Raw genomic sequence first — 26,217 nt, 5'->3', positions numbered from 1 at the left:
AGGTTGTCTAATATTTAAACTAATACTAAGTAGTATTATGTGGTCGGATCGTAATACGAAAAGATAACTTATATTAGTAAATGAACCAAAACATGCCCTTAGCCTAATAAAAACGAGCAAATCGATTGAAAGACTAATATATCATCTATCAAGTCCAATTGGAGAGATGCCTTGTCTTGGGCATCAGCATGAGAAACTCCCAAAAGATAGACATATGGATGTGACTTGTTAGATTGACAGTACATCAAACTAGACCCAAGAAGAATAGATCCTAAATCTTTTTATGGATTTATTCACTTGTGACGTTCAAAGTGTGACATACATTAATTCGCTTATGGATGTAAGTAAAAGCTTGAGTTCAAATAGATAAAAAAAATCGAAAGTTGGTGGGTTGAGTATACGACTTCTGCTATATGTAGCGTCATGTACAACAGTGGAACTCATAGCCTAAGATATGGGTAAATGATATCCTTTCATTGGCATTACAGGGTAAACATGGCAACAGGTCATTCATCTTTGTGATGAATGACTTGATTACTATTTAATAATAATTGACTTTTCATAAAGGATGATGTAATAGTTACTGTGAGACAAAATAAGATCATATTGGTAGAACAGATTTATCCCAAAGATATTAAGGATATCTTATTAGGGTAATATACTTATGACAAGGTCATTGAACGAGCACTGATCGAGTTGCTTTTGTAATGGTATGCTGTTGGGGAGAGCTCAGTCACGATACTAAAGTGGAATAACTTCGTGACAAAATGAGTTTATAATTAATAGGCAAAAAGTTGGAAGTTAATTATAAATCAATGATAAATCATTTGAGCCCTAATCACATATATTCAAATGGTCCCTCTTCTATCTCGTTGAAACCATAAATGAATTGAATATTGAATCAAATGAACAAAAATAAATGGAAATGGTAAAGTTAGAGAAATGAGAAACATTTGGAAATGAATGTGGATTTTTCTAAATTGAAATGAAAATTATCTGAAAATGAATTTATGGTTTTTTAAAAATAATTGAAGTTCGAAAATGGAAATAAATTTATTGGTCACAATGAATCTATTGGATGTAGAAATATTAAATATATTTTCTCATATATTTTTTACGGTAAAGTCATCATGATTTTAACTGGGTTGAGAAAATTATTTAATTGGGAAATTAATTTAAGATGTTTATTTTGAAAAATAGAAAAACAAATATCGAGTTGGATCGAATTATAAAATATTGGGTTAAAAGTCCAGAAAACACTTGTAATTGGACCTGATATGGGAGAGGCCCAAAAGCCCCTAATATTTATAGCAAGAGACGAGAAACCCTAATTTATTTAACTTAGGTTTTCACCCCACCTAATCTTAGTCGGACTAGGAGTTTGTTTTTCTATTTGAAATAAATTTCTACAATTCACCAAGTGTTTTACTCATTCTTCTTAAAAATAGTTGGCACCGACAGGGCTAAATATACAACTTTGAGATATTGTTATTGTAACACCCCTCGCCCGCATCCGACGTTGGGACAGGGTTCGAGGTGCTACCTGACTTTTACTAACACTTCCATACTAAACAGGGCCATGAAATCTCAAATAATTAAAAACTTTTCTTTTCACATGCAATTTGTCCCTTATGCGAGCTTACGAGGCCCAATACATGCATTCGAGGCGGTTCAGAACCCAATCGAGAACTCATAAAAACTTAGAAAAATCTCTTGCGTTAAGGCTTCACACACCCATGTGCTCAGGACGTGTGGCCAGAAATAGTCTAATTATCAAGCCTTTTGTCACTCTCACACCACATGCATAGATACATACTTATCCAATAACATACAACGTGGCATAAATGAGCTCTTAAACATCTACAAACATGTTATGCTCGAGTTATTTTCTTATGTAATAAATATTATAGAATTTGCCCATATCATTACCACATACTAGACATAACTATCATTACATCACAAACCATTCATGAAGCATTATTAACTATTTACCAATCACTTAATCCTGCATTAGTTACTAGCTCATCAATGAATCTCAATTCAATCTCTAGGCATACATGTTGTAAGCCACATCACAAGAGATAATAACATACATGCATAAGAATAATCATATGGGCCTATAACGTCATTAGCCGACATAGGCCAATTTACATGACTAATACTACCTTAATAACAAGCCAATGCCTTTGGCTAAATCATAATATTACATACTCACATTAAAACCCTATACATGCCATAGACTCGAATCACTTGAGTTTACTTACTCCGATAACGTTAACTCGATAGGGTGATAATATCTCGACGACCTCCAACCCGAGCTAACCTGGAAACTCTAGAAAACATGGGAAAGAAGGGGGGTAAGCTTTCACTTAGTAAGTTCATATGAAAACAATTAGCAACTCATTAACTTGTTTTATCAATGTTTACAACATATGTTCAAGTTCACTACAAGCTGTCTTTCTGAGCAACGGTCACTAAATTATTTATATCTGGAGCTACGAAACTCGAATTAAGTTCCGTTAATTTTCCTGAAACTAGACTTATTTTCCTTTCTTCCATAAAATTTCCAGAATTTTGGTTAAGCCAAATAGTACAGTTTATTAGTTAAAGTATCCCTGTTTCAGGGTATGACCACTCTGACCCTGTGTACTACAAACAGAATTTATCCCTGTACAAAATTCCAACGACCATGTCGTTTATTTCCCTAAAATAGACTCAATAAGGAATCCATTCATATAAGGTATGACTCTTAATAATTTTTGTACAATTTTGGTGAATTTCTAAAGTCAGAACAGGGATCTCGAATTCATTCAGACCCTATTTCACAAGAATTCAAATATCACACAATATGGAATTCTTTTTCTTCCCCTGTTTCTTTCATGTGAAAATAGACTCATTAAGCTTTAATCCCATATTTTATTCTGCCTCTAACTCATTTTCCACTATTTTTAGTGTATTATTAAAGTTACACTACTGCAGTAACTCAAATCTGTCAAGGCTAAATTACTCATCCATGATCATTGTTCACAAAATTAATACAACATCGTTTGTATAATCATCACCGAGACATTCATATCACATTTTCATTTACCATCTTACCATATTGTTGTTATGTCGAGTTTTCAACCCGAGGGTTAAGTACACACCTGTTCAAAGTATTCATTTTACAACATTTACCAATACGTCCCTTTCATCTCGAGTATTCCTCCATTTGAGTAGAATTTTACCCGTTGAACACATTGGAATATAATTTGGATACATGGAAAGTTTGCACATAAGTGCCACATATGTAGCCAAGCTACCATGTAACCCGCCCATAAGTGAACTCGGACTCAACTCAACGAGCTCGGGCGTTCGCATCCATAAGTGAACTCGGACTCAACTCAACGAGCTCGGATGCCTAGTTACATCTCACGAACTCGGACTCAACTCAACGAGTTCGAACATTCGCATCCATAAGTGAACTCGGACTCAACTCGACGAGTTCGGATGCTCAACCATCCTAGTGACATGTCACTTGTATCCTAATCTATTCCTAAGGTTCAAACGGGATTTTCCTCGAACACATATCCTTGCCATCTTAGTAAAATACCGAAACCAATACTCGGTAGCACTTTATATTTAACAGATAATACACATATCTTGCATTTTATTCGAAAATAACCACAAAGCATATATTTCATGATAAAAATCAGCATATCATATATTTAACATCAATAACTTAAAAATAACAATTATGCTACATTATTTACACATGAACTTACCTCGATACCACAAAGGTGAAAAGGACATACTCGTCCATAAATCGATTTCTTTCCGTTCTAGGTCCAAGTCTCAATTTTCATCATCTATAACATCACATTTAGCCTACCAATCAGTCACAATATTCATATGGGTCTAAAATCATATTTTACAAATTTTCATTTTGACCCTAAACTTTTGCATATTTGCACTTTTGCCCCAATGCTCGTAAATTAATTTTATTCAATTTCTATAAGGTTTAAGACATGCTGAACATTTTTCTCTTCTATGGAAACTCTAAATTTTCACTAATTCACACACTTATGACCAATTTGTAACTTTCACAATTTAACCCCTTTTTGACATTTTTACCGAAATTCATTGAATAAAACTCATATTTAACACATCAAACATTCATTATCCACTATAAATCATCAAAACACAACCATATCATGAATGGGTAAATTTTTAAACTCTAATTTCTCTTCAATCAATTTGTAGAAATAGAAAATTTAAGCTTCGGGGATCTCAAAAATACGAAAATCATTAAAAACGGGACAAAAACCGTACCTATATAAGCCATAGAAGCTTGGCTGAATGGAGCTCATCCATGGCTGCCATTTTCAGTTCTTTCCACGGTTGAAGAAGAAAGAATGAAAAAAAATGATAGCTTTTATCATTTGTCTAATATATTTTAATTAATTTACAAAATTACCCTTTTTATTTCAACCAAATTTCAAAAATACCAAACAAATATCCATTCACTAACTTATTAAAGGAATAATTGTCACATAAGGACTTTCAATTTAAAACTCATAACAATTAGGCACCTCATATATAAAGAACTCAACTTTTGCACTTTTTACAATTTAGTCCTTTTGACTAAATTGAGTGCTCAAACGTCAAAATTTTCGAATGAAATTTTTACAAAATATTTTCATAAATTTATAGACTATAAAAATATAATAAAAATAATTTTTTTTCGTCAGGTTTGTGGTCCCGAAACTACTGTTCCGACTAGACCCAAAATCGGGCTATTACAGTTATTCTACCTGAAAATAGTGAGAGTTTATTCGCTAAGTATTAACTTTATTTTTCAAAATAAAAATTCTGTCAATTTCTATTAAGAGAAGTTTTACTTTCACACTACAAGTAAAAAATTATTCTGGGTTCTGTGTTTGATTCGATTCGTTTGAGTTCACACTCGAAGCAATTCATGGTACGAGAATAGCGGAGAAGGTTGTTCGATTGAAAGTCGGGAACGACAAGTATCCGTCTAATAAAAAACACAGGTGCAATTTTTGTAAAGGGTTTATTGCTATAAATATCACAAATTGGCTCTATTTTCAAAATTATATTTTTTCCGCTGTGCAAGAAAACCATTTTCGAACTGGATATTTCGTACTACTTTCTATAGCTATCTAAAGCTTCAATTATGTTATAATTTTTTTGGGTGCACATATGTTAGTTCATTCCAACTTCCTACAAGTCCATAAGTTATATATTTTTTTTTGTTTCTTTATAGCTCACAACCTTGCTCTCTATAGCTCATAATCCTACTATATACCTTTATGGTGGAGATGTTGTTAGACAACCTATATAGCTCGACCCCTCATATTAGTTATACTAATCATCTATTGACATTAACATCAAATTTAATCTCCGCGGAAGTATTATGGATACTTTCCAAATATACAAGTTTTCTTACATGTCATCTTCAAAACCATAAGTCATCTTTAAACCTTCAAGTTGTTTCCAATCCCCTAGATAATGTTCAAACCCTCAAGTAATTTCCAAACCCATAGATCATCTTTAGACATTCCAAACCCATAGATCATAGCCGGACCCTTAAGTCATATCCAGACCTACAGATCATCTTTAGTCCCTTAGGTGGCCTTCAAACAACTTAAATCTAGCATCACAATTATTTTATAGAGTTGTAAGTCTTCCTTAGGGTATTGATACATTTATAAGACATTTTTGAACTTTAAGTATTTCTGTGAGGTCTTCATCAGGCAACTTGTTTTCTACATAAATCTCTCGGGGGATAAAAAAATCCTTCAAGGGATGCAATTAAATCTTTGACATTCTCCAAAGATATTATTACAAAGTTCGACGCCCATAGAATTGGTTGAGCACAAATCCTCGAGGAATACAACTAAACCTCTAACATTCTCCACATCCTCAATTTACTCATTTAGCAGTATATTTTGTTTGTTTTGGTCACACCTAGTCGCTTTATAGCGAACTTCAAACTTAGAGAGACTTGTTATGACTATAATATGAATAAGGACAAAACATGCTAATTGTCAAGCACTACCAACTCTACTTAGTACAATGTCGAACCATTCTTTACACCAACAACTAATAATAAGAAAAGCTTAGGTCCTAAGTTTAGGACTACGAGGTGTTATCCCATTCTCATCTTGATTTTTATTTTCTTCATCTTCTTCATTTACTAACCTTATACTTTTAACTCCCCCTGCAACCATAAATCTTTTACTAAATTAAGCATTGTTAAGCGATCAGAGTGCCAATTCTAACACCCCCATACTTCACGTTTTATCCTTTTTGTACACTTTTTCGTCTCCATAAATCCTATCCAAGCCTAAACACACGTAGACTCATTATATCAATGTTACATATCTTCAATCTATGCCTTTAATAGACCTTTCAAAGTATTGTATAAGTTCAATTTTATAAAATAAAACTAATAATTAATTAATATGAGAAATAGCTTAAAAATGCATGCTTATTTCAACTAGAATGACATAAGAATATTTTAAAATATATTGACATTTTATATACATTTGGTATAATTTAGTGAAATATTGGCAAGTTTAATAATTGTTTAAAAATTTATAATGAAAAAAATAATATTGTTTATATCGTTTTAAAATTGAATGTTAATATTGAAATAATTATTGAACTTAATAAATAAAACTAAAAGTGAGGGCTTAACCGCATAGAACAGAAACTATGGAGGACTGATCATGAAGTTATCCCATTATAAAAACCACATGAATCGAATTGGAAAGTGTGTGATGGACGGTGGTTCGATGATTATAACATAATTTTTAGAAAAATATTTTCACTTTTAACTCTTTTGTTTTCTTTTTAATCTTTTCATGCTTTTCCATTTGTTTCATTTATTTAAATAAATTAAATGGAAAAATTAACATATTTTAAATTTTTATTTATCTATTTATCTATTTACTTTACATATAAAATTCAAAAATAATGCTAGTATATAATATAAATATATAATGTAATAAATAAAATTATTTAATTTTAAATTAAATGGAAAATTTTTTTATCAAGTTAAAAGTTTATCTAATTTTTAAATTTATTTTTATCTAATTAAGTATTTATTTTAAACTTAAAATTAATTATAAATTTTTTAAATTACATTAAATTTTTAATAAACATTTTAAATATATAAGACAGAATAATATTTACTATTTATTATAAATATCTTTATTATATTATTTACATAATTCTATAAAATATAAAAGGTAAATTATAGAATTAGTTACTCAACAATTAATATATTTCTATTTTGATCACCAAATTATAAAATTTTAATTTCGTCACTAAAGTTTTAAATTTTTTTATTTTGGTCACTCTCTATTAAATGGACGAGAGAAGTGATGATGTGACCTTTTATAACTGGTATAATAGCATATTTAGTCCTTAATACTTATACATTCTATTAATTTAATTCTAATTCTAAATAATCAATAAATTTATCCCTTTATATTTACAAATTCTATCAATTGAGTTTAACCATCGTTCATCGATGATGGTTTAGCCTTAGTCATTTCCTCGGACGGGGAATTCGTCGAGGCGGATGGCAATTTTTGGGCCTCTTCGATGGTAAGGGTCAAGCCTTGGGGTTTGTTGTCGTGGAATTCGACATTCTGGTTTCTACAATAGAAGGAGATGAAGTTGAAGCTTCAATTTTTCAAGGTTTTAAAGGACCCACAACGGTGAATTTTGGATTTTATTTTATTTTTCCAATAATTTATATGGAACTTGTATTTTTATTTTATGTTTAAAAATTTATGTCATGTACTTAATGGGTGGCGTTAGTGATTTAACGGAAATGGAGTCAAAATAAAATTGATTTGAATCATATTTTATAATTTTTTAAAGTAGAGTGACTTAACTAAAAATTATTAATAGTCGAGTGACTATTTATGTAGTTTATCCTATATTTAATTATATATGTTTAAGGATCAAATTGATAGAATTTATAAATGTAAAGGTTTATTGAATTAGAATTAAGATCAAATTGATAGGATGTGTAAGTATTGAAGATTAAATAAGCTATTATATTAGTTAAAAAAGTCACATCTTCACTTTCGTTAACCATTTAACAAATAGTGAGCAAAACAAAATGATCTAAAACATTAGTGACGAAATTGAAATTTTTTATAATTTGGTGACCAAAATAGAAACATACTTATAATTGCATGACTAATTCTATAATTTACTAAAATACAAAATAATTCAAATATGGTTTTATCAATAAATTTAATTAATATATTATTATTTAAATAATAATAAATTTAGAAAATACAGTCCTGCAATGGGATACAAAACTAATTTTTGAATAATCAACAGGTGATCTACCATAAAATAAGGCAAAACTGTAGGAGTATAGAATTTATGCCTGTAAAAGTATCAGAGAAATCCCCGTATTTAGCAGTAGAATGTATTTTGACTTTTTTACTAAAAAATGGATAAATTAATTTTTATACATTTTAAAACGTGTAAATTGGCCCCTCTATTAATTTTAAAAAATTAAAATGATATTTTAGTTATAGTTTAGGGACCAAATTAACAATTAATCATTTAAGTTAATGTTCCGCTTTATTATTTAATATATAAAATTTACACATTTCGAAATGTATAAAGGGCTAATTTGCCTATTTTTTTTCAGTAGAGGGCCGAAATGTAATCTGCCCTAAATACAGGGGCCGATTTACGTCGTTAATACAGCCGGGTAGAGAGAACCCTCACCGCTTTCCCCTCGTAAATGCATACTGCATATATTTCTTTTATTAATTTTCACCCCTTTTCTCTTGAAAATCAAAATCTAATAATATCTGAAACTCTCTCCAGTTGTTCTCTCGATCACAAGCGCTAGCCCTCTCTTCCTTACTCTCCAGCTTCGATCTATCTCTTCTTTCTTTATTTTTCTTTTAAAACCCTACATGTTAGCCCTAACTCACTGAGTCCAAGTCCCATTCCTCCTAACTCTGATAATCATCGTTTTCCAACCAAAATTGCCGATTAATTAAACCTAATAAATTAAGGATACTATTTCCTATCTCTCTTTTAAGGTTTTCTTTTTATTTCTCTCTAATTTGTTTTATTATAGTTTTTTTTCTATCTCTTGTTGATTTTTTTAATGCGAATGCTTTTAGCAGTTCTATGCTTAATCTTGGCTGCTATTATATAGGGTTTTAGATGTGAAAATTCTCTATTTCAGTAATTTTTTGTATGTAATATTTATATTCTTTTAACTCTGTGTTGATGCTTATATCTTACCTGGATTTGATTTTCTTTGATTTCTTAGTTGACACAATTTGCGTTTCTGACTTTGATCTTTGATTTTCGGTAATTCTTTGTGATGCAGGTATATTTTATCAAGATTCTGTAGAAGATTTTGCCGGTGTCACTGATAAAAAAGGTAGCTATCTTGTTTCCTCTGGAGTAGGCTGTTAAGTTCTTCAGGTTATTGAATGGGGCTAGTTTTGTTTTAAGTAGTAAAGTCTTGATTGGACTTGGTGTTTATAATAGTTTTATTTGTTTATATTGAAGAGGTTATAGTCAGGGTTTCAAATAGCGCGCCTAAATAGTGGTATAGAGGCCACCACTTGCCAAAGTGGTTGTGAATTTAAATCAAAACAGTAGCTGCAAATGGCGGTGAACACCGGCAATCACAGCCCACTATTCCCGTTTTCAGGCTAATTCTGAATGTTAAACTACAAAAGAAAATAAAGCGCAGAGAGAGTGCTGCTGTTAGAGTCCTCTTAGCAATAAGATAGAGAGAAGTTGAAGAAGATAAATGCAAAGTAAAAAATGAAATGAATTACAGAAAATAAAGAAATTAATGTTACATGGAAAGATTTAGGTGTTTTGTGCTTTAGTCTTTTAGGGACACATGTTAGAAAAAACCTAGAATGAAATAGAAAGTTCAGGCCTGAGGGGAAAAAGAGGAAGAAAAGAAAGAAAAGAAAATAGAAAGAAAGGGTTATAATATTTACAAAATCTTAATGGTTCTATTTTTATGTATTTTTATATTTATTTTAAGGATGGTAGGCATATTTATATTTTTATATATGTAAAATATAATATAATATTTTAGAATTATTTAGATAGTATAAATTTCAAAAGAACTCAATTCATTTTCATGTTTATTTATGTTAGTATATAAAAATATTAAATCAAATAAAATATCATAGAATATCATAAAATATTTTAAAATTATGAAATAAAGTACTTTTATGATTGTATGATTATTAAATTTTACAATAAATAATGCATAAATTAAAAAAAAATTCACGACGGCAGTTAGCGTAATGATAGTGATAACCTCAGACCTGCAATAGTGATAAATGCGACATGTCTGAAAATGCGACTGCAACTGCAATTTAAATCCCTGGTTTATAGTTATAGCAGTTCTAATAACTTCCTTAGACATAAGATTTCAAATGTTGATGTTGGTTAAGTTCAACTTGCTGCTATAGGTGCACATGTTTTTGGAAGCTATATTTCTAGCTAATTGCTAATGGCTGTGCAGTCTGTCAACTTCTAACTAAAGGATGGCAAATATTATCTCCATTTAGGCTGTATGTCGCCTAGTTTTGACATTTTGATCATCATTTGGTTAGGGAACATGCATTTGTCTCTAAGGCCAAATATTTTTGAAATTTTGAACCACAAAAGTTTTGTGCACTTAATCATTTCAAGCATGAGTATTGTTAAAATATGTGGTCTGGTATCCTTCACAAGTTGATTAAGAGCCCTGCTGATTTTGTGAGGTTTTGGTTGCATCATTTCTGTTCTATTCTCAACCAATTTCTGGCTTCATATGCTAACCTTGATTTCTCTTGATTGCTGTATTTCGCATTTGGATTTTGTTCAAGTGATCTAAAAGACGAAAACCTTTGCTAGGCTAGAAAATATAATAATTTCTGCTTTAGCAGCTTTGTCACTTTGATGCCTAAAGCTGTTGGGGTTCACTTGTAGGCTAAGATTTGTTATATATTTCTTTGAACTTCTTCACGAAGATCAGGATTGGACTTTGTCTTTTGAATACACGATGAGAATTCTACATTGTAAACATATAACAAGCAGAATTCATTGAGATGGTCCTTTAATTGTTGTTACCCCATGAGGTTTAAGTTACATTTCTAGTCTGAAAGTTTTGGATTAACAATATATGGATAAAGTATTTGATTTATTGTTGAAAGCTCAATACAGTCTTAAAGATAAACTTTTATGGTGAATGAGATTGACTGATAGAGAAACAAGAAATTTTAGCACTGGTATGGCTGCCTAGTAAAGGCACCTTTTTCATTATATAAATGCGAATGCTTTTATACATGGGTTTTATTGAACAATTAAGAGATAGGGGAGATATGCTCTTTTATTGGTGCAATTTTGTATTTAATGGTTTTAGGTTTCTTAATACTTAAGTTGAAAAATTAAGTGCTAGTGTTTTAGAATTGGATTTTGGGATTATTGAATTCATTAAGAGCTTTTCCTTCAGGTTCTTTTTCTTCTGAGATGAATATGCAACAAGTTGTGTTTCCAAAATCTTCTGCTAATGGATTTGGCCGTCAAAGGGGTGATAGAGAGGTTGGGGCTAGGTTGGAGAATAAGATGCAGCTGGGAAAATCCAATCAAGGCAGAATACAAACTACAGGTGAACATTTTCTAATCTGAATATCTCTTATTGAAATTTACCCTTCATCTAATACTACTTGGTATAGGTGCACTGGCTGCTGGGAAGACTGTAGGTAATGAGAGTTTTTCCCGTGATCGGTTAGTTTATCTGACAACATGTCTTATTGGGCATCCGGTGGAAGTCCATGTGAAAAGCGGATCAATTTACACTGGAATATTTCATGCAACTGATGCAGAAAATGATTTTGGTATGGTCCGTTATCTGTTTTCTTTGTACTAATTATGCATATGTAATTAGCATTGCAAATTGGCCGTGGTTCCCTTTGAAATAAAACAAATAATCTTGACATCCACTTGCTTATTTAGGAATCATCTTGAAAATGGCTCGCTTGATAAAAGATGGTACTTTGTGTGGTTACAAGTCTACTACAGAGTTTGTTAGCAAGGCACCCTCAAAGATTTTAATTATACCTGACAAAGAACTTGTGCAAATTATAGCAAAGGTTTGGCTGATTTTCTTTTCTTTGGAGTTCCATCCCTAGTCCAGTTACTAGTGAAAGATAAAAGTTCAAGTCTGCGTGGGACTTTCATACGGTTAAAGAGTTTGTTTCAGTTGGATAATTGTGAATGGTACTTGAAACTTGGTAAATGTGACTTATTTCATCTTTCATTTTGGTATTACTAATTTGGCTATTTAAAAATGATTCCAGGATGTGGCTGTAACCAGGGATGGATTTGCAAGTGATCCCCAAAATGAAAAATATCAGGAGATTTTGATAGATTCTGCAATATCACAGTCCCGACATGTTGAGGTTGAGAGGGAATTGGAGCCCTGGGTTCCTGACGAAGATGATCTGCAGTGTCCTGAGCTAGAAAATATTTTTGATGGACCATGGAATAGGTTGTGATAAAGTTCTCTCCTTTCAAAAATGTCTTACAATAGTTTTATGGTTCCAGAGCTTAATTACTTCATCCCACTTGACTGAAATTGTGTGTATTATTTATATTGCGGTCTCTGGGTTCTATATATCAGACTCGATATCTTTGTTTTTAATTCTCTTGCTTGTTATTCCCTTCAATAAATTGCTTGGGAGAAAAGATGTTAGGAATTTCGGATGAGATAGTACTCGGATAAATGTTGTTTATTGGCTTTCTTATTGAAAGAATTAAGGATATGAGAAAAAGCATTCTATTTCGATAATTATTTATGCAACATAAGTTTGATATGGAGATGATGTTTGAGCCTTAAAGTTTGTTATGGTAATCTAGTTTGTCAAGAAATTTTATATTCTTTATATTCTTGATAATTAGAGTCTGATTTAGTTGCCAGGGGTAGGTAGAAAGGAGATGCTAGTATTTTGCTGAAAGCTTGACATTTGATTGTCATTATGTGTTGCTTTTATTTACTTTTTCACTTGATATCTTTAATGTTGTGCTTTGTCAGATTAGCATTGTCTTGATATATGTACTTGTACTATTAGGAACTGGGATCAGTTTGAAACCAATCAAAAACTATTTGGTGTAAAAAGTACTTTCAATGAGGAACTTTACACGACAAAACTCGAGAGAGGTCCTCAGACGAGGGAATTGGAGAAGGAAGCAATGAGAATAGCAAGAGAGATCGAGGGTGAGGACACCCAAGACCTTCATTTAGCTGAGGTAGGATTTTCCTAATATCCATTGTTTGCCTCTTAAGGTTCTTTCTTTGTTATTTTCTCTGAAGTTTCCTCATGCTTTCATATTGAATTTTTGATAGGAGAGAGGCGTTGATCTTCATGATGATTTTGATATTGATGAGGAGATGAGATATTCGTCGGTCTACAGGGGTAGAGGGGTTGATGATAGTGGTTATGAGGAAGACGAGGACATTTTGTTGGATTCCCACAATATTGAGACATTTGGAGATTCATATGATTCTCTTAGTAGAAGCGCTGATGGAGTTCGAATGCCATCAAGCTCTTCCTTAGTGGTAGTTATCGACCTCTGGAATTTGAGCTATTCTAGTTATTTCTTTTTTGAATGCAAATCCATATTATGATTAGTCGTGCCTAAAATTTTGACCATTTTTAGGTTGTGTATATTTCATTTTCAGGCTACTTTTGCTTGAGATTATACACGTAAGATAACAATTTGACCTTAGCTTATCTGTTCTCTAGGAGATTATTATATTCTAATGCACTGTGCCTTTTCAAATGAATTCTTACTCAATGAATTCTGTATATATTTTATTAAGTTTAGGGGCTATAAATGTTGTAAAAACATATATTCTTAATGTAAGCATAACGGCTTGTTCTATGATCTGGAAATTTGAGCTTCAATTACATTTCTTTCTATTTTTTATGAATATTATGTTATGTTGAGGGTAGATATAGCTAGAGGAATGGTTATTCTGTTCCATGTTGCCCAGGATTTGTGTTCAAGCTCCACTTTTCGGCAAAAATGTTTTCTTTTGCATGGAAAGGAATATATGGGTGTTAAATAGGTTTGCACTGCCAATACTCTGAAGGAGTGTAACGAAAATAATAAGACTAGAACTATCCTGAATTTTGATTTTTTTCATGAAGAAAATAAATTATTGGATCTTATGGTGAGCAATATATCTTCCTAATTGTTCTTTACTCAAATAATACTCTTGTGCAAGGTTGATTAATTTTGTGCAATGGATCTTGTGGCTAAAGAATTTACTTCAACTTTTGGGTACTGGCTTAACTGTGCCACTATTGTTAAGTTTTTCTTCTCAAAACTTGTCTTTCATCATAGCTTTCCCTAACTATAATATTCTCTCTCTGCACTTTGATGGTTATTTCAATTTTAAGGTTGGACAATAGTGAAAGATTTTTTTTATACCTTCCTGATAGTTGTTGCATGTCAGGAGCAAAGTGGTATAAAAAAGATACTTCTATTTCCACTGGCTGTGCTTGTTTTTACTTCTTTGTGTGACCCTTCCCTGTTATAACATACTCCCTTTATATTTTTGTTTTTCTTTTGTAGGATGATGCACCATCTTCCCAGGCAGCCATTAGTGAAGATTTGAATTGCTCTCGACCTAATGATCAGGCGAGACAGTTAGCATCTGAACTCCCTTCTAAAAGTTTCTCTGTATCTGCCAGTGAAAGCAGGTATTTTATCTTTTTCCGCTGGACATGCCAGCCTGATTTATGTTTTCTGATTAGATTCTGATTCCTTGTTTCTGTTTGTTTAAAGCAATATTAAAAGTAGTTAGTTTAAGGATATGTGTTGTATTAGCTCTTTATATTTCCTGATTTAAACACTTCATGTAGGATCCGAGACAAGTTGCTTGGTGAACATGGTGGAAGCAGTGATGGTAATGAGTTTCCAGAAAAGCAGTCTGTAAGTTGATTTTCCATAGATAAGCAAATCTTGTAGAATGAACGTGGAGCGCCTTGTTTTGTTGCTTTAACTTCCATATCTGATTTATATCTCCACTGGAGTTCCCTGTTCTATGCTTCTAGTTTTAGTCTATACGCTTCTAACATGTATGTTTTCTGTTTGAATTCCTGTTCATATTAATGGAGCCATCTGAGGACTTGCAATTGTCAAAATCTGTTGGTGAGTGTGATTTACTATCTAGGTGCTTGGTGTTCTTAAACAATTGCAATCGTCTTTTTTGTCATGTTACGCCACATTCAATTGCACATAGTCTTGCTGCTACAGCTAATTATTTTAATGCACTGACAGCAAATTTTAATGCCAGATTCTGGGTCATTATTGAATGACAAAATTGATGGGTCTGATAAAGCTAGACGATCCGCAAATCCTACTAATGCTCCATCTAATGCTTTGTCAAAGGTTAGTGAAAAGCCAAGTTCTTCAGGTAAACTCTCGGAAGGTCCAGCTTCTAGCAAAGCAACTGATGAGATGCATTCTGCAAGTTCCCATGGACCACCTGATAGTTCTACATCATCAAATTCAGATTGTGTTGGTACTGTCTCAGCATCTGGTGGCTTTGGCTTATCACCGAGTTCATCGATGGGTTCATTGTCCTCTGAGAAGTCAACACTGAATCCCCACGCAAAGGTCTGTTATCTTTAACTTTTCCCCTTTAACATAATAAACCGACTCCAATATGTACACAGTTATGAACTTTGACGAGTCTTGAGTATTCTTTTGTTTAGATTTTAATCTGGTTTGTTACTTTCTTTTGGTTGTCACTTCACTCGTCTAACATGCTTAATTCTGTCAGGAATTCAAACTCAACCCTAATGCAAAGAGTTTCACACCATCTCAGACACCTGTCAGGCCTCTATCCCCAGTGTCTGATGGTTCTTTCTACTATCAGACACAGATGTCTCCTTTACCACATATGCACATGCCTGTTAGTTTTGGGGTAAGTTGCTTAAAAGTAATTACAATTTTTATGAACACTACTTTGCAAGCAAGAAGTGCATTTGTCTACCATTCTAAAAACTCCTGATGTTGCTATGGACTGAAACGAATAAATCTTGTTCCCTAATGTTTCCCTTTGGTTACTTATGTTTTATGTATCTGCTAATACTCGAATTCTGAATTATGACATGACCTCTGAGCTACTAGGGGGAGCTTTGGTACTGTGCATTGATTCTTTAATAGCACTTGTCTGGCATCATGACAACGCTTTCAGGGAAACAGTAAAAGGAATTGAAACATAGCTTTCCAATCCTTCCATGCCTTGTTGCATTTATGGTTCAATGGTTTTTATGTTTGTGGGGCAATTGCGGGGGTAGATGGTCTAGGTGGGGTTAAGTTTGTTTGATTAGAATTAATATGGAAAAAGTACTCGCTGAATTAAGGTTAGGTGTATCTGTGCAGGCGTGATATTGCTTTCCAGGTCCATAGGATATCTGCTACAACCTGTAACTTTTACATAAATTATCTTGTATTTTGTGGTCTTTAACCGGATGGAACTTGATGAAGCAACATATATTTTAGTAAATGAGGGTAAATTTTGGTTTATGATCTTAGCTATTACTATTAGTAGTCATATCCATTCTTACACCTGGTGCTTAATTTCATTTTGGATTTTCTTTCTGTTTAAATCCAAAATGTATTCTCCTTAGTTTACCTATGAAATGTTGTTCGATGATATGGCTTTTGCAGATTGGGCCCTCCTTTCCTGGGCACCAACCTGTTATATTCAACCCACAAGTGGCACCAATACAATCACCGCAAGCATATTTTCATCCAAATGGACCTCAGGTGCAACCTTTGCCTTAAATTATTATTATTATCTTCATTGACCCATCCTAATGTTCATATTTATCATTTATATGCGGTGTTTTAAAACTGCAGTATGGGCAGCAGATGGTACTTGGGCAACGGCAAGTGGTGTATTGCCAACCTGTAAGTGGTTCGGAAAACTCCTGGAATTTGGTTTATGTTTCTCGGGCTTGATAGTTGTGACACTCTTTTAAGTTAGCATTCTACTAAGTTATAAAATTTCCAAGGCAACTGGGATCTTGATAGAACTGAAGCTAACGGATTTGCAGGAAATGCAATACAAAGGACGGGATTATTAAATAATAAGTGTGTCGACATCCTTCTCCGAAGCTTGCTTGCTATTCTCGCAAAGAGTAAAAACTTTTTGGGAGGCTTCTTGGATCAATTTTTTCTTTCACAAAACAAAGCCTAGTCCTACCGGTCCAAGAAAGAACCTATATATATATAGGGGATGGGGATGATGTTTTCTGGTTTTGTGGGGGATAATTTTATAAACCCTCATGACTCTTTGGACTTTCTAGCTTTTGTTAACTAACCTCCACCTTTGTCTGATTGGATAGTTTTTTAATCTTTGATAGTACTGGAATTGTATCAATTTTGTGGTGCAAAGATAGTGTTGCGTTCTACTCCTATGTACCTTAAAAAAAAAAAAAAATTTCTGGTGAGATGTATGTGTGCGCCTTGGGGGGCTGGGCTACACAATTTTGATAGTGAAAGAGATTGATGCAGTTTATTGACAGGTAGTGTCGTTCTATTGATTGAATAAGGCTGATTAAAACATCTAATAAATATTAGAAGGCATTTCAAACTTAATTTTTGAATGTTGAATTTTATTAAAATTATTAATTTCACCATCTTGGTCTACTTTAATCCATTAATCTTTTATATGATATGATCCTTAATGACATCACATACATGAATAATATATATAAATATATAGGTATAATGTCAATTTTAGCTATCAATATTTATATTCTTTTTGTCAATTTAATCATTATTATTTTTATCTAAATTTGACAACATTAAATTTTTAATAATGCTAGCATGACAATTTGTGCTATTTGTTTATATGTCATATTAACAAGTGATTAAGAAAACTATAAAATATTCAAAATTTTTAAAAATATATAAATTTTTATAATTTTTTTAAAAAAAGGTATGAAGTATACGTTGATGTCTATGTAAGCTGTTAATTTAAAATTTAAAGATTTAGTCAATATTTTTGTTAGAAAATAACAATTTGATTCTTTTGAAAGATTGATGGTCAAATTTAATTTTTTTTTAAAAGTTGAAAATTAAATTTAATCAAAAAAAAAGAGTTAAATTGAGAAAAGTGTAAACTTTGAGAATTAAATTTGGGAGTTATAGCCATTAAACTCTCAAGGCAATGAGAGAATGAGAAGGCAACCTAAGGTTTTAAGCTTCATTTCATTGTCATCTTTAGATAGTCCATCTTTAATCTTATCAATCCAATCATGAGGATTACATACAAATAGAATAAAATGAGATGAGAATTGCATGGGGAAAATAGAGAGGCAGGACTCGCTTTCCATACTTTAAAAATTATAAAACTATAATGAGAATGCACTTTGCTAAACAACAAATTTGCATATTTAGATTTTCATGATCATCAAGTTTAACTTTCAAACAAAACCACATTTTCATGTCCCTTTAAAACCCTAAAAGCCAGACACAACTGCATATCTGTTGCTTTGGAAAAACTATCAACAAAATTTCCTGAAATATGAACCTTTCAGATTTCAAACTTATCACCAAAATTTCCTTCCAACAACTTTTGATCTGTCCTTTCTCTTGTATTCGAAATCTTTTCTAATGTGGTAGCAGATGAATTGCAACTAAGAGATGGGATGATGGTATTGTAGTTTATTTAGGTCCATGTTGGAGATTTGTAGCTGTTTCTCTCAACACGTTTTAAAAAAAGATAAGGAAGTTTTTAAAAAATGACACCCTTTTAAGTTTTTTAAAAAATCTCTTTAACCGAAACTATTAAATATCTTAATATTTGGTAAAATAATATTTTACTCCAATTAGAATCACTAAAAATTCACTAAAACATATTTTACGCGGTTTTAATTGAACCCTTTAAATATATGCGTCAAGCATGCATATATTGTATACAAATTTTAGCCTTGTCAAAGTAAATTAAGTAAATGAACGTTTTATATAATTAATTTAACTTATGAAAAAGGTAAATGGGATCTCAATATTTCTTAAAATTCCAACCGTTTTGGTTATAAGGTGTGATCTTATAGAATCTTGTAATGTTGGTAGTAAAATTAAAACATTTCTAATATTATAAACAGTGACTGAAATTTAGCAACGTATTACTGTTATCTAAGTTGCAAAAGGTCGTGGTTTGACATAACCTTCTTGTGACATTGTTACTATGTAGTCTTTCTCTATACCCATGATATCTAGATTGAACACGAGTCATAGAACAATTACACTTACATAGTCCAATCTTTTTATTTCTTGAATCTCAAATAGACTAATATACAAATGAGTTCGATATCTCATATTGACTCATTTGAGCACGACAATGTATTTCTATTCAACTTCTAATAGGAGGCCTAATATATCACTCACATTATGTAAGGTATACCGAACAATGGCCTTTATAGTACATCCAATTATGGAAGATGTTTGACTAAATCAAAATCTACCACTCCTTATGCTTAGAACTATGATGACTTCAAGTTTAAGGATAACATACACCATTATCACTATGAGAATTGTAGTGGCTTTCATGTAATAATCCAAAAGCATTCTTATGGTTGGTGGGTCCATTGCATTGTTCTCTAATTTGTACACATGCATTTGATTTGGCATCTAATATTAATGGCAACGCCTTGTCATTACTTAATCATATACTAGTCTCAATGTATTATTATTGCCTCAACCAACAATAATTCTTGGCCAAAGACAATTCAGAATAGTCATACTATTTTTTGGATGTTATTATTATTCAAATTATTTAATAAACAAAAACAAAGACCGGATGAACTTATTAATAAAACAAGGTGACAAATGAATAATAATCATCTCATGATTAAGTCTTTCGTATACAAAAGATCGTTTTTATGCAATATTTCATTTGCATGTTTAACTTAAGTAATCAATGAGCCATGTTTGTCTGACTTGCACACTAATTATAGATATTCTAACAAAGAAATATGAATGAGATTTATTTCATTTCCATTGATAATTAGTTAAAAAGCTCCTATAAATGATCAAACATGATGAAATTACAACACTTAAACACAAATGCCTAACAGTGAGTCATCAAGAATTTGCTCCTATAATATTTTCAAATTCAAGGACCTTAAGTTTTTGTTTGGGACCAAGCTTTAACTCGTTTCCATCCAAATTCTCGAAAGAGTCCACGCCCTTGATAGCTTAATTCTTGCCTTTACTCGCACGTCTTCTTCTTGCTTGAATATGTTCGCTGGTAATTTTTCTTGCTCTAACTGGTCATCAAGATTAGGAAAGATAACATGATTAAAGAGGCTTGCCCCTGGGGTTCAATGCAATTTGACATTCGCTTGGTGACTGTTATCGTGCTAGCATGCAGTAGCAAACATAGGGTTGTTCTTCTTCGTTGTGTAATATCCTAAACTAGTATGCATTAAGCGCCATTTGAGGTAGAGGTGGAGTAAACCCAAGTGGGTAAATTGGATCTTCATTGTTATATTTCCATTAATTTGATCAAGGTTTTTCCCTAGTGATTGTCCTTTCTGTAGCTTCTTTTCCTCGAGTAAGAGTCATCATGATCTTCTCCATCATTTTGGCTATATATTGTTGAAATTCTTGTCATGACATTCCCATGTCCTGATGAAACCTAGTTAAATGTTGAACTCTTATTGTATCCTTTCCATTCTCTCCATCCTTCTTGTTTGTTCGCTTTCCATTGTTTTAGCTTGTAAATTAGTAATGTTGCGTGGGCAATTTTGGACATTTGTGAAATATTTACTTGAAATACATTGTATGATACATATAGATTATAGATTATATACGACTAGACGGATAAATGGATTTGGATAAAAAAAAAAAAGAGGCTCATTTTTTAAACGGGTCGGATCTCGGGTAAGTTTTTTTTTGCTCAAGTCTGGCCTGACATGACTCGAATTTACAAAAAAAAAAAAACTTGCTACTGTTTTTACTGTTTTGCTATCGTTTTGCTATTACATTGTTACTATTTTGTTGTTATTGTTTGGGTATTGTATAACTCCTATTTCATTGTTAAGTTTGCTACTATTTTAAAAGCATTTGTTTGCTAAATTGCATTTATCTTAGTGTTATTTAAGTATAAATAACTTTTTAATTTATTTTCAATTTATTGAGAAATATTTATTTTAATGTTTTAATGTATTTGATGTATTATATTTTTAAATTTGTTTTATCTAATAATAATAATAATATAAAAAGTAATACGGACAAGCCGAGCTCATATTTTAACATTTTTATCCATACCAAATTTAAACAAAATTTTAAACCCATTTTTTAAGTCGGACCAAACCTTTTTCAATGTTTGTTTCATATAAAATTGGATGGTCAACGTAAAAGATTTTTTAGTCAATGTAAATTTACTCCAGTATTCCAGTAAAATGTCTTATCAAATCTTTTTTGATAAAATATTTTCAAAATTGATAAGACTCTGTTCATTGTTTTCACCGTAGAAGAAATAACCCATCTCCAACACCGTCACCTCTCCCTCTTTGATGGCAACAACTCAGGTAATGATACCATCTTTTCTTCAACCTCTCTGCTGTAAAAGAAACATTTTTCATAAATTGAGTCCTTTTCTATTGTTCTACATTTTTAAGCATGTCTCTGACCCCTTGGTCTACGTTTCTACTATTCTTCGGAGCTTCTATGTTTTTACCATATTTCGTTTTTCATATTTTACAAAATATTTTCAAAAAATTTACCAAACAATAAAAAAATATTTTAAACAAATTCATCAAAGTACTAAAAAATATTAATTTTCCCGAAAAGATAAATTATTTTTTAGAAACCATTTTCAGTGAAACAAACGAAATTTAAACGAATATTTTTCTTTGATTTAAAGTTTGTTTTTCCTTAAAAAAAAATTTTACTACGTTTTCACGTGTAAAATATGGAACATAAACAAGCATTGCAAAAGGTCAACACGTTCCTGCAAAGAATTTTTGTGTAGTCAATAGGAAGAATATTCAGTAATAGTAGGTGCAGTTTATAGTAGACTTGATCAACTTCTCAATGGTGATTTCATATAAACAACCATTTTAGCTTTCAGACAAAACAATAAAACAATCATTCATTCCTTTACAAATACATATGACTCAATGACCTTTTTTTTTAAATATTTAAAATTGTTTCACATTCCTTCTTAATTTTATTAATTAATATATTTATATAAATTGACATAAATAGAATAAACGAGACTTTAGTAGAAAAGGTAAAATAAAGATGTTAAAAGACGATAACATTTTCACAATAATTTAGTTTGTATGATAATGGGAGGGTAAACTATAAAAATAGTCACTTATGTTTGAAATGTTACGTTTTAACCACTTACGTTATCGTTTTGTTACAAAGTGATCATTCTACTGTTAAGCTGCGTTACCTCCCTAATGATGATCCTACGTGGTAGTCCAAATGGATTTTAAATGCCAGCTTGAATGTCATACGTTGCAGTTCAAAGTAAATTTATTTAATTAAAAACTTATTTTCTTTCCAGCAACTGGACAATCAAGTGGGCATTTAAAATGCATTTGGGCTGTCACATAGGACTATTGTTAAGGAGATAACGGAGTTTAAAGGTAGAATAATCACTTCGTAACAAAACGATAATGTAAGTGACTAAAACGTAACATTTCAAACGTAAGTGACTATTTTTGTAGTTTGCCCATAATGGTATTTTAGTTATTACTTAATTAAGTTAGTACATGATTGACTCGTGACAACAACTCAATTAAATATTTAGCCTTTTTTTATGATATAATGCTTAAACTAACTTGTTCGAAAAAATAAATGTCTAAACTATCCATAACCCTCTAACCTCTAAAGTGGAAAGAAAGTGCGTACAAACTCACATTTGCAACCAAGGGGGAAGCCAAGAATTTGATCTTTAAGGGTCCAGTTAAAATTTTGTGTCAAAATGGTTTAAAATGAATTATTATTTCTTAAGAGAAGCCAAAAATGCAAATATTCCATTTTAGTAATAGGGCTAAAATGAATTACTAAAGGTCCTACACCTTTGGCTTCATCTTAGGCTAAAACAACAAAAGATAAGTGTACATATACCAAACTTGAAGTCTTTGCAGTAGACAGTATTTGACCAGGACAAGGTCGGATGATCAGTGTTTGACAATTTCACACAACATGTCTGATTTCCAATATTTGGGAAAAAGAAATCCTTCAATTTTTCCTATAAATTGGGTTGTAATGACCTTTGATTTTTTATATCGATAATTGAGGTTTAACAATGGCTACTGCAATTATCACGACTACTTCTCTTCTTCTTACTTGTTCAGCGCTTCTTCTGGGTTTTCTTCCAACAACTGCTCATGCTAGACCCTTTCCAACAGGTAATAATAATTTAGAAACTACGGTAACATTGCGAATCAATACTGCTAATCTGATAAATATTCCTTTTTTGTTTTTCAGAACATTCAGTTGACAAGTTCATGGAGATGATAATACGGAAGAATATTTGGATAAGTACTTCAACTGAAACCGCCATGGAAATAACCGGGAATGATGACCGTGATGACAAAGGAAAGGTGGTTCCATCGCCACCAGTGACAGCCTATTCTCTTCCATCTCAAAAGCTAGAAACACCATGTGGTGTGGGAAGTACATGCAATGGTTTAATTTCCATGGTTACTAACTTCGGAAAGACCGCAAAATCACCGCCATCTCCAAATCCAGCACCATCAAAACATCAAGGAACGATTGAGCAGCCGATACAACAAAGTCCGTTGGCTCCAGATTTTGAGTTTAAATCCGTGGCTGCTGCACAATCACCACCTCATCCAGCACCCTCCAAAGGTCAAGGAATAATCGAGCAACCAATACAACAAAGATCATCTCATGATTTTCAAGTACTGGCTTCATTTTGAGTTTGATTTCTGTAAATTAACATGTCTGTCACACTAGCTCTAGTCTGTGCCCACGCAAGTGAGGTTCACCATTCACTTTATGTATCAAAACCTAGAAATTATATATTGAGGGTCCAATAAGACGATAAGTTTGCACCCATAGTTTGGATCATAGACATGGTACCAAGAGAATTGAAACCCACACACGTCAATACCACTAATTTGGCATTACAAAAACCCTAATTTAGTCTATGTACAATAGGAAAGATTTTGAGAAATCTTTTTAGTCGGTTTGATACAACTTTCAATTTATCTACTATATTAACTCAATCTAGTTTTATTTAAAAAGATTTACATTACAATTGTAATATCTCTAAAACTCCCCGAGTCGTGAACAATACTAAATTGAGAAATAAAATTTAGAATTTTCGAAGCAAATAAAATAGGAATTATTAGTGTTAGTAGAGAAGATAGTTGGATGCCGGAGTGAGTTGAAAAATCTCGTGTGTTGGGATAAATAAATTTGGGGCATAGATTAAATTGTAAGAGTGTGAAAAGTGTTGGGGCAAAAATGTGAAAATTGATGTCCACGGAATTAACTAAAAATTTGACTAAATTAAGTGCACGTATCAGTTAATAGTATAGCTATGGTGAACAAAGATATCGCTTCCACGAATACTAAAAATACTAGTAATTATCGCCATTCTATTATTTAACCGAATAATTTGAGTGATTAAAAACTAAACTTAACTAACGAACACGACAAATAACAAATCAGGAAAATAATTGATTAACAATAAAAAAGCGAAACAATACCCAAGAAAGGATTCATATAGATTTCATCTGTTACTATTAATCTAAATTACGCAATTTCTTTACTTAATATCTTGATCCGTAGAAATTCGTAAATTATGTTAATATCTCTTTCGAGTGTAAGAGAAATTGACTCTAACTCGTGTTATGGATTCTTCTATTAGATTTAACTCTAATTCAGTAGATTTATGTTGTAAGACCCAAATTTTACCTGGGGCCCAATAAAATCACAGCCCAAATACCAAAACTCAACTAAAACCCAAAATACCCCAAGCCCAAATACAACCCAAAATAAAAAATAAAAAAAATAAAAAAAATGAAGAAAAAGAAAAAAACCTAACCTCTTCAACTTATGTGCCGCCCTAAGCGCCGCCCTAGTCCTCTTTTGTCTACCACTTGTAAAAAGAAAAGATAGTAAATAATAAAAAAAATGTTGTAACAAGGCTATAAAAGCCATCATAAAACCAAATGTAAAGAGGGGAGGAGGAAAAGAAAAAAAAACATTGTATTTTCACATAGAGATAAAAAATTCAAAGCAAAAAAAAAGGTTGATTTTAATTTCTTGTATTCCCTTTGTTCATTTTTCATTTTTGTTATTTTATTTTATTTTCTTTATTTTATATACATATATATATATATACATAATTTAATTGAATTACTTATTTGAATTCCCTTGCAAACATGTTTATATTTTTCCCTTTAAATCTATTTATGTATACCATTTGTTCCCCAATTTTAAATTATACTTTGTTTATTTCAAACACTTGCCTATATTACTATTTTTTTATATACAATGTTTATATTAAGTTTTATGCTTTATGTATCTTGTTAATTGTTGGTAAGTAAATCTTGTTTCAAAATATTTTGTATAATTATTGATTTATATTATATAGTATGTCATTCGTATATTCTTTTATATATTCTTACATAGTTGCATTTATATAATTTATTTATGTTACAACTTGCTAATATGTACATTATTCGTTTTAAAATTTTATATAGGTACACATTACTATTGTTATGCACATAATATATTATATATATATATATATATACATTTTTGAATCTTGGTTTTAAATTATTTTGCATAACACTAACTTTAAATTTCCTCTTATAATACTTATTTTGAAGCTCATTTATATGTTAAACTTTATATGCTTTATGTATTATTTATTTTTATTTTTATTTATTTTACAATCTATTGTAAATTTTTTGCATGTATTATCTGTTTATGTATATATATATATATATATATATTTATATATAATTTACCTATTTTTAAATTGTTCATTTCAAGTTTATTTGTTTTAACATTTTTTATTACCTTTTAAAATATTTTTCTTAAAATAGATTTTTATTTAACCATTAGTTAGAAACGTTAAATAGTGTATGTGGTAAGATTATTATCATTGGGCATGTTTCG

General features: G+C 31.4%; 2 protein-coding genes and 1 long non-coding RNA gene across 5 annotated transcripts; 2 read left to right on the top strand and 1 right to left on the bottom strand.

The window, feature by feature from the left end:
* Positions 1-1,977: 1,977 nt before the first annotated feature.
* Positions 1,978-4,382, bottom strand: LOC128291815 (uncharacterized). 2 transcript variants are annotated; one of them, XR_008281742.1, is made up of 3 exons: positions 4,312-4,382; positions 3,765-3,848; positions 1,978-2,332 (listed from the first exon to the last, which is right to left on the bottom strand). It is a non-coding gene; the product is annotated as an uncharacterized LOC128291815 (long non-coding RNA). The 2 variants fall into 2 exon arrangements; XR_008281741.1 differs by lacking the exon at positions 1,978-2,332 and having other exon boundaries at positions 3,648-3,848.
* A 4,286-nt stretch (positions 4,383-8,668) lies between these two features.
* LOC108460451 (polyadenylate-binding protein-interacting protein 3-like) lies at positions 8,669-17,691 on the top strand. 2 transcript variants are annotated; one of them, XM_017759945.2, is made up of 16 exons: positions 8,669-9,089; positions 9,386-9,439; positions 11,525-11,680; positions 11,748-11,909; positions 12,028-12,164; positions 12,372-12,562; positions 13,143-13,320; positions 13,418-13,630; positions 14,653-14,780; positions 14,943-15,012; positions 15,198-15,231; positions 15,377-15,699; positions 15,866-16,009; positions 16,759-16,857; positions 16,951-17,001; positions 17,148-17,691. In XM_017759945.2, the coding sequence occupies exons 3-16, from the start codon at positions 11,542-11,544 to the stop codon at positions 17,175-17,177; spliced, it is 1,899 nt and encodes a 632-aa protein (XP_017615434.1). In that variant the 5' UTR covers positions 8,669-9,089; positions 9,386-9,439; positions 11,525-11,541; the 3' UTR covers positions 17,178-17,691. The 2 variants fall into 2 exon arrangements, with proteins under 2 accessions (XP_017615434.1, XP_052882913.1); XM_053026953.1 differs by having other exon boundaries at positions 8,672-8,749.
* Positions 17,692-23,212: 5,521 nt separating this feature from the next.
* On the top strand, positions 23,213-24,424 carry LOC108458985 (uncharacterized). The gene is made up of 2 exons (XM_017758363.2): positions 23,213-23,468; positions 23,548-24,424. The coding sequence occupies exons 1-2, from the start codon at positions 23,366-23,368 to the stop codon at positions 24,000-24,002; spliced, it is 558 nt and encodes a 185-aa protein (XP_017613852.1). The 5' UTR covers positions 23,213-23,365; the 3' UTR covers positions 24,003-24,424.
* Positions 24,425-26,217: the final 1,793 nt, after the last annotated feature.

The sequence above is a fragment of the Gossypium arboreum genome, chromosome 4 (genome assembly GCF_025698485.1).
Source record: "Gossypium arboreum isolate Shixiya-1 chromosome 4, ASM2569848v2, whole genome shotgun sequence".
NCBI lineage: Eukaryota > Viridiplantae > Streptophyta > Magnoliopsida > Malvales > Malvaceae > Gossypium > Gossypium arboreum.
The sequence above is the reverse complement of the archived record's forward strand: the minus strand, read 5'-3'. Positions and strand labels throughout refer to the sequence as shown.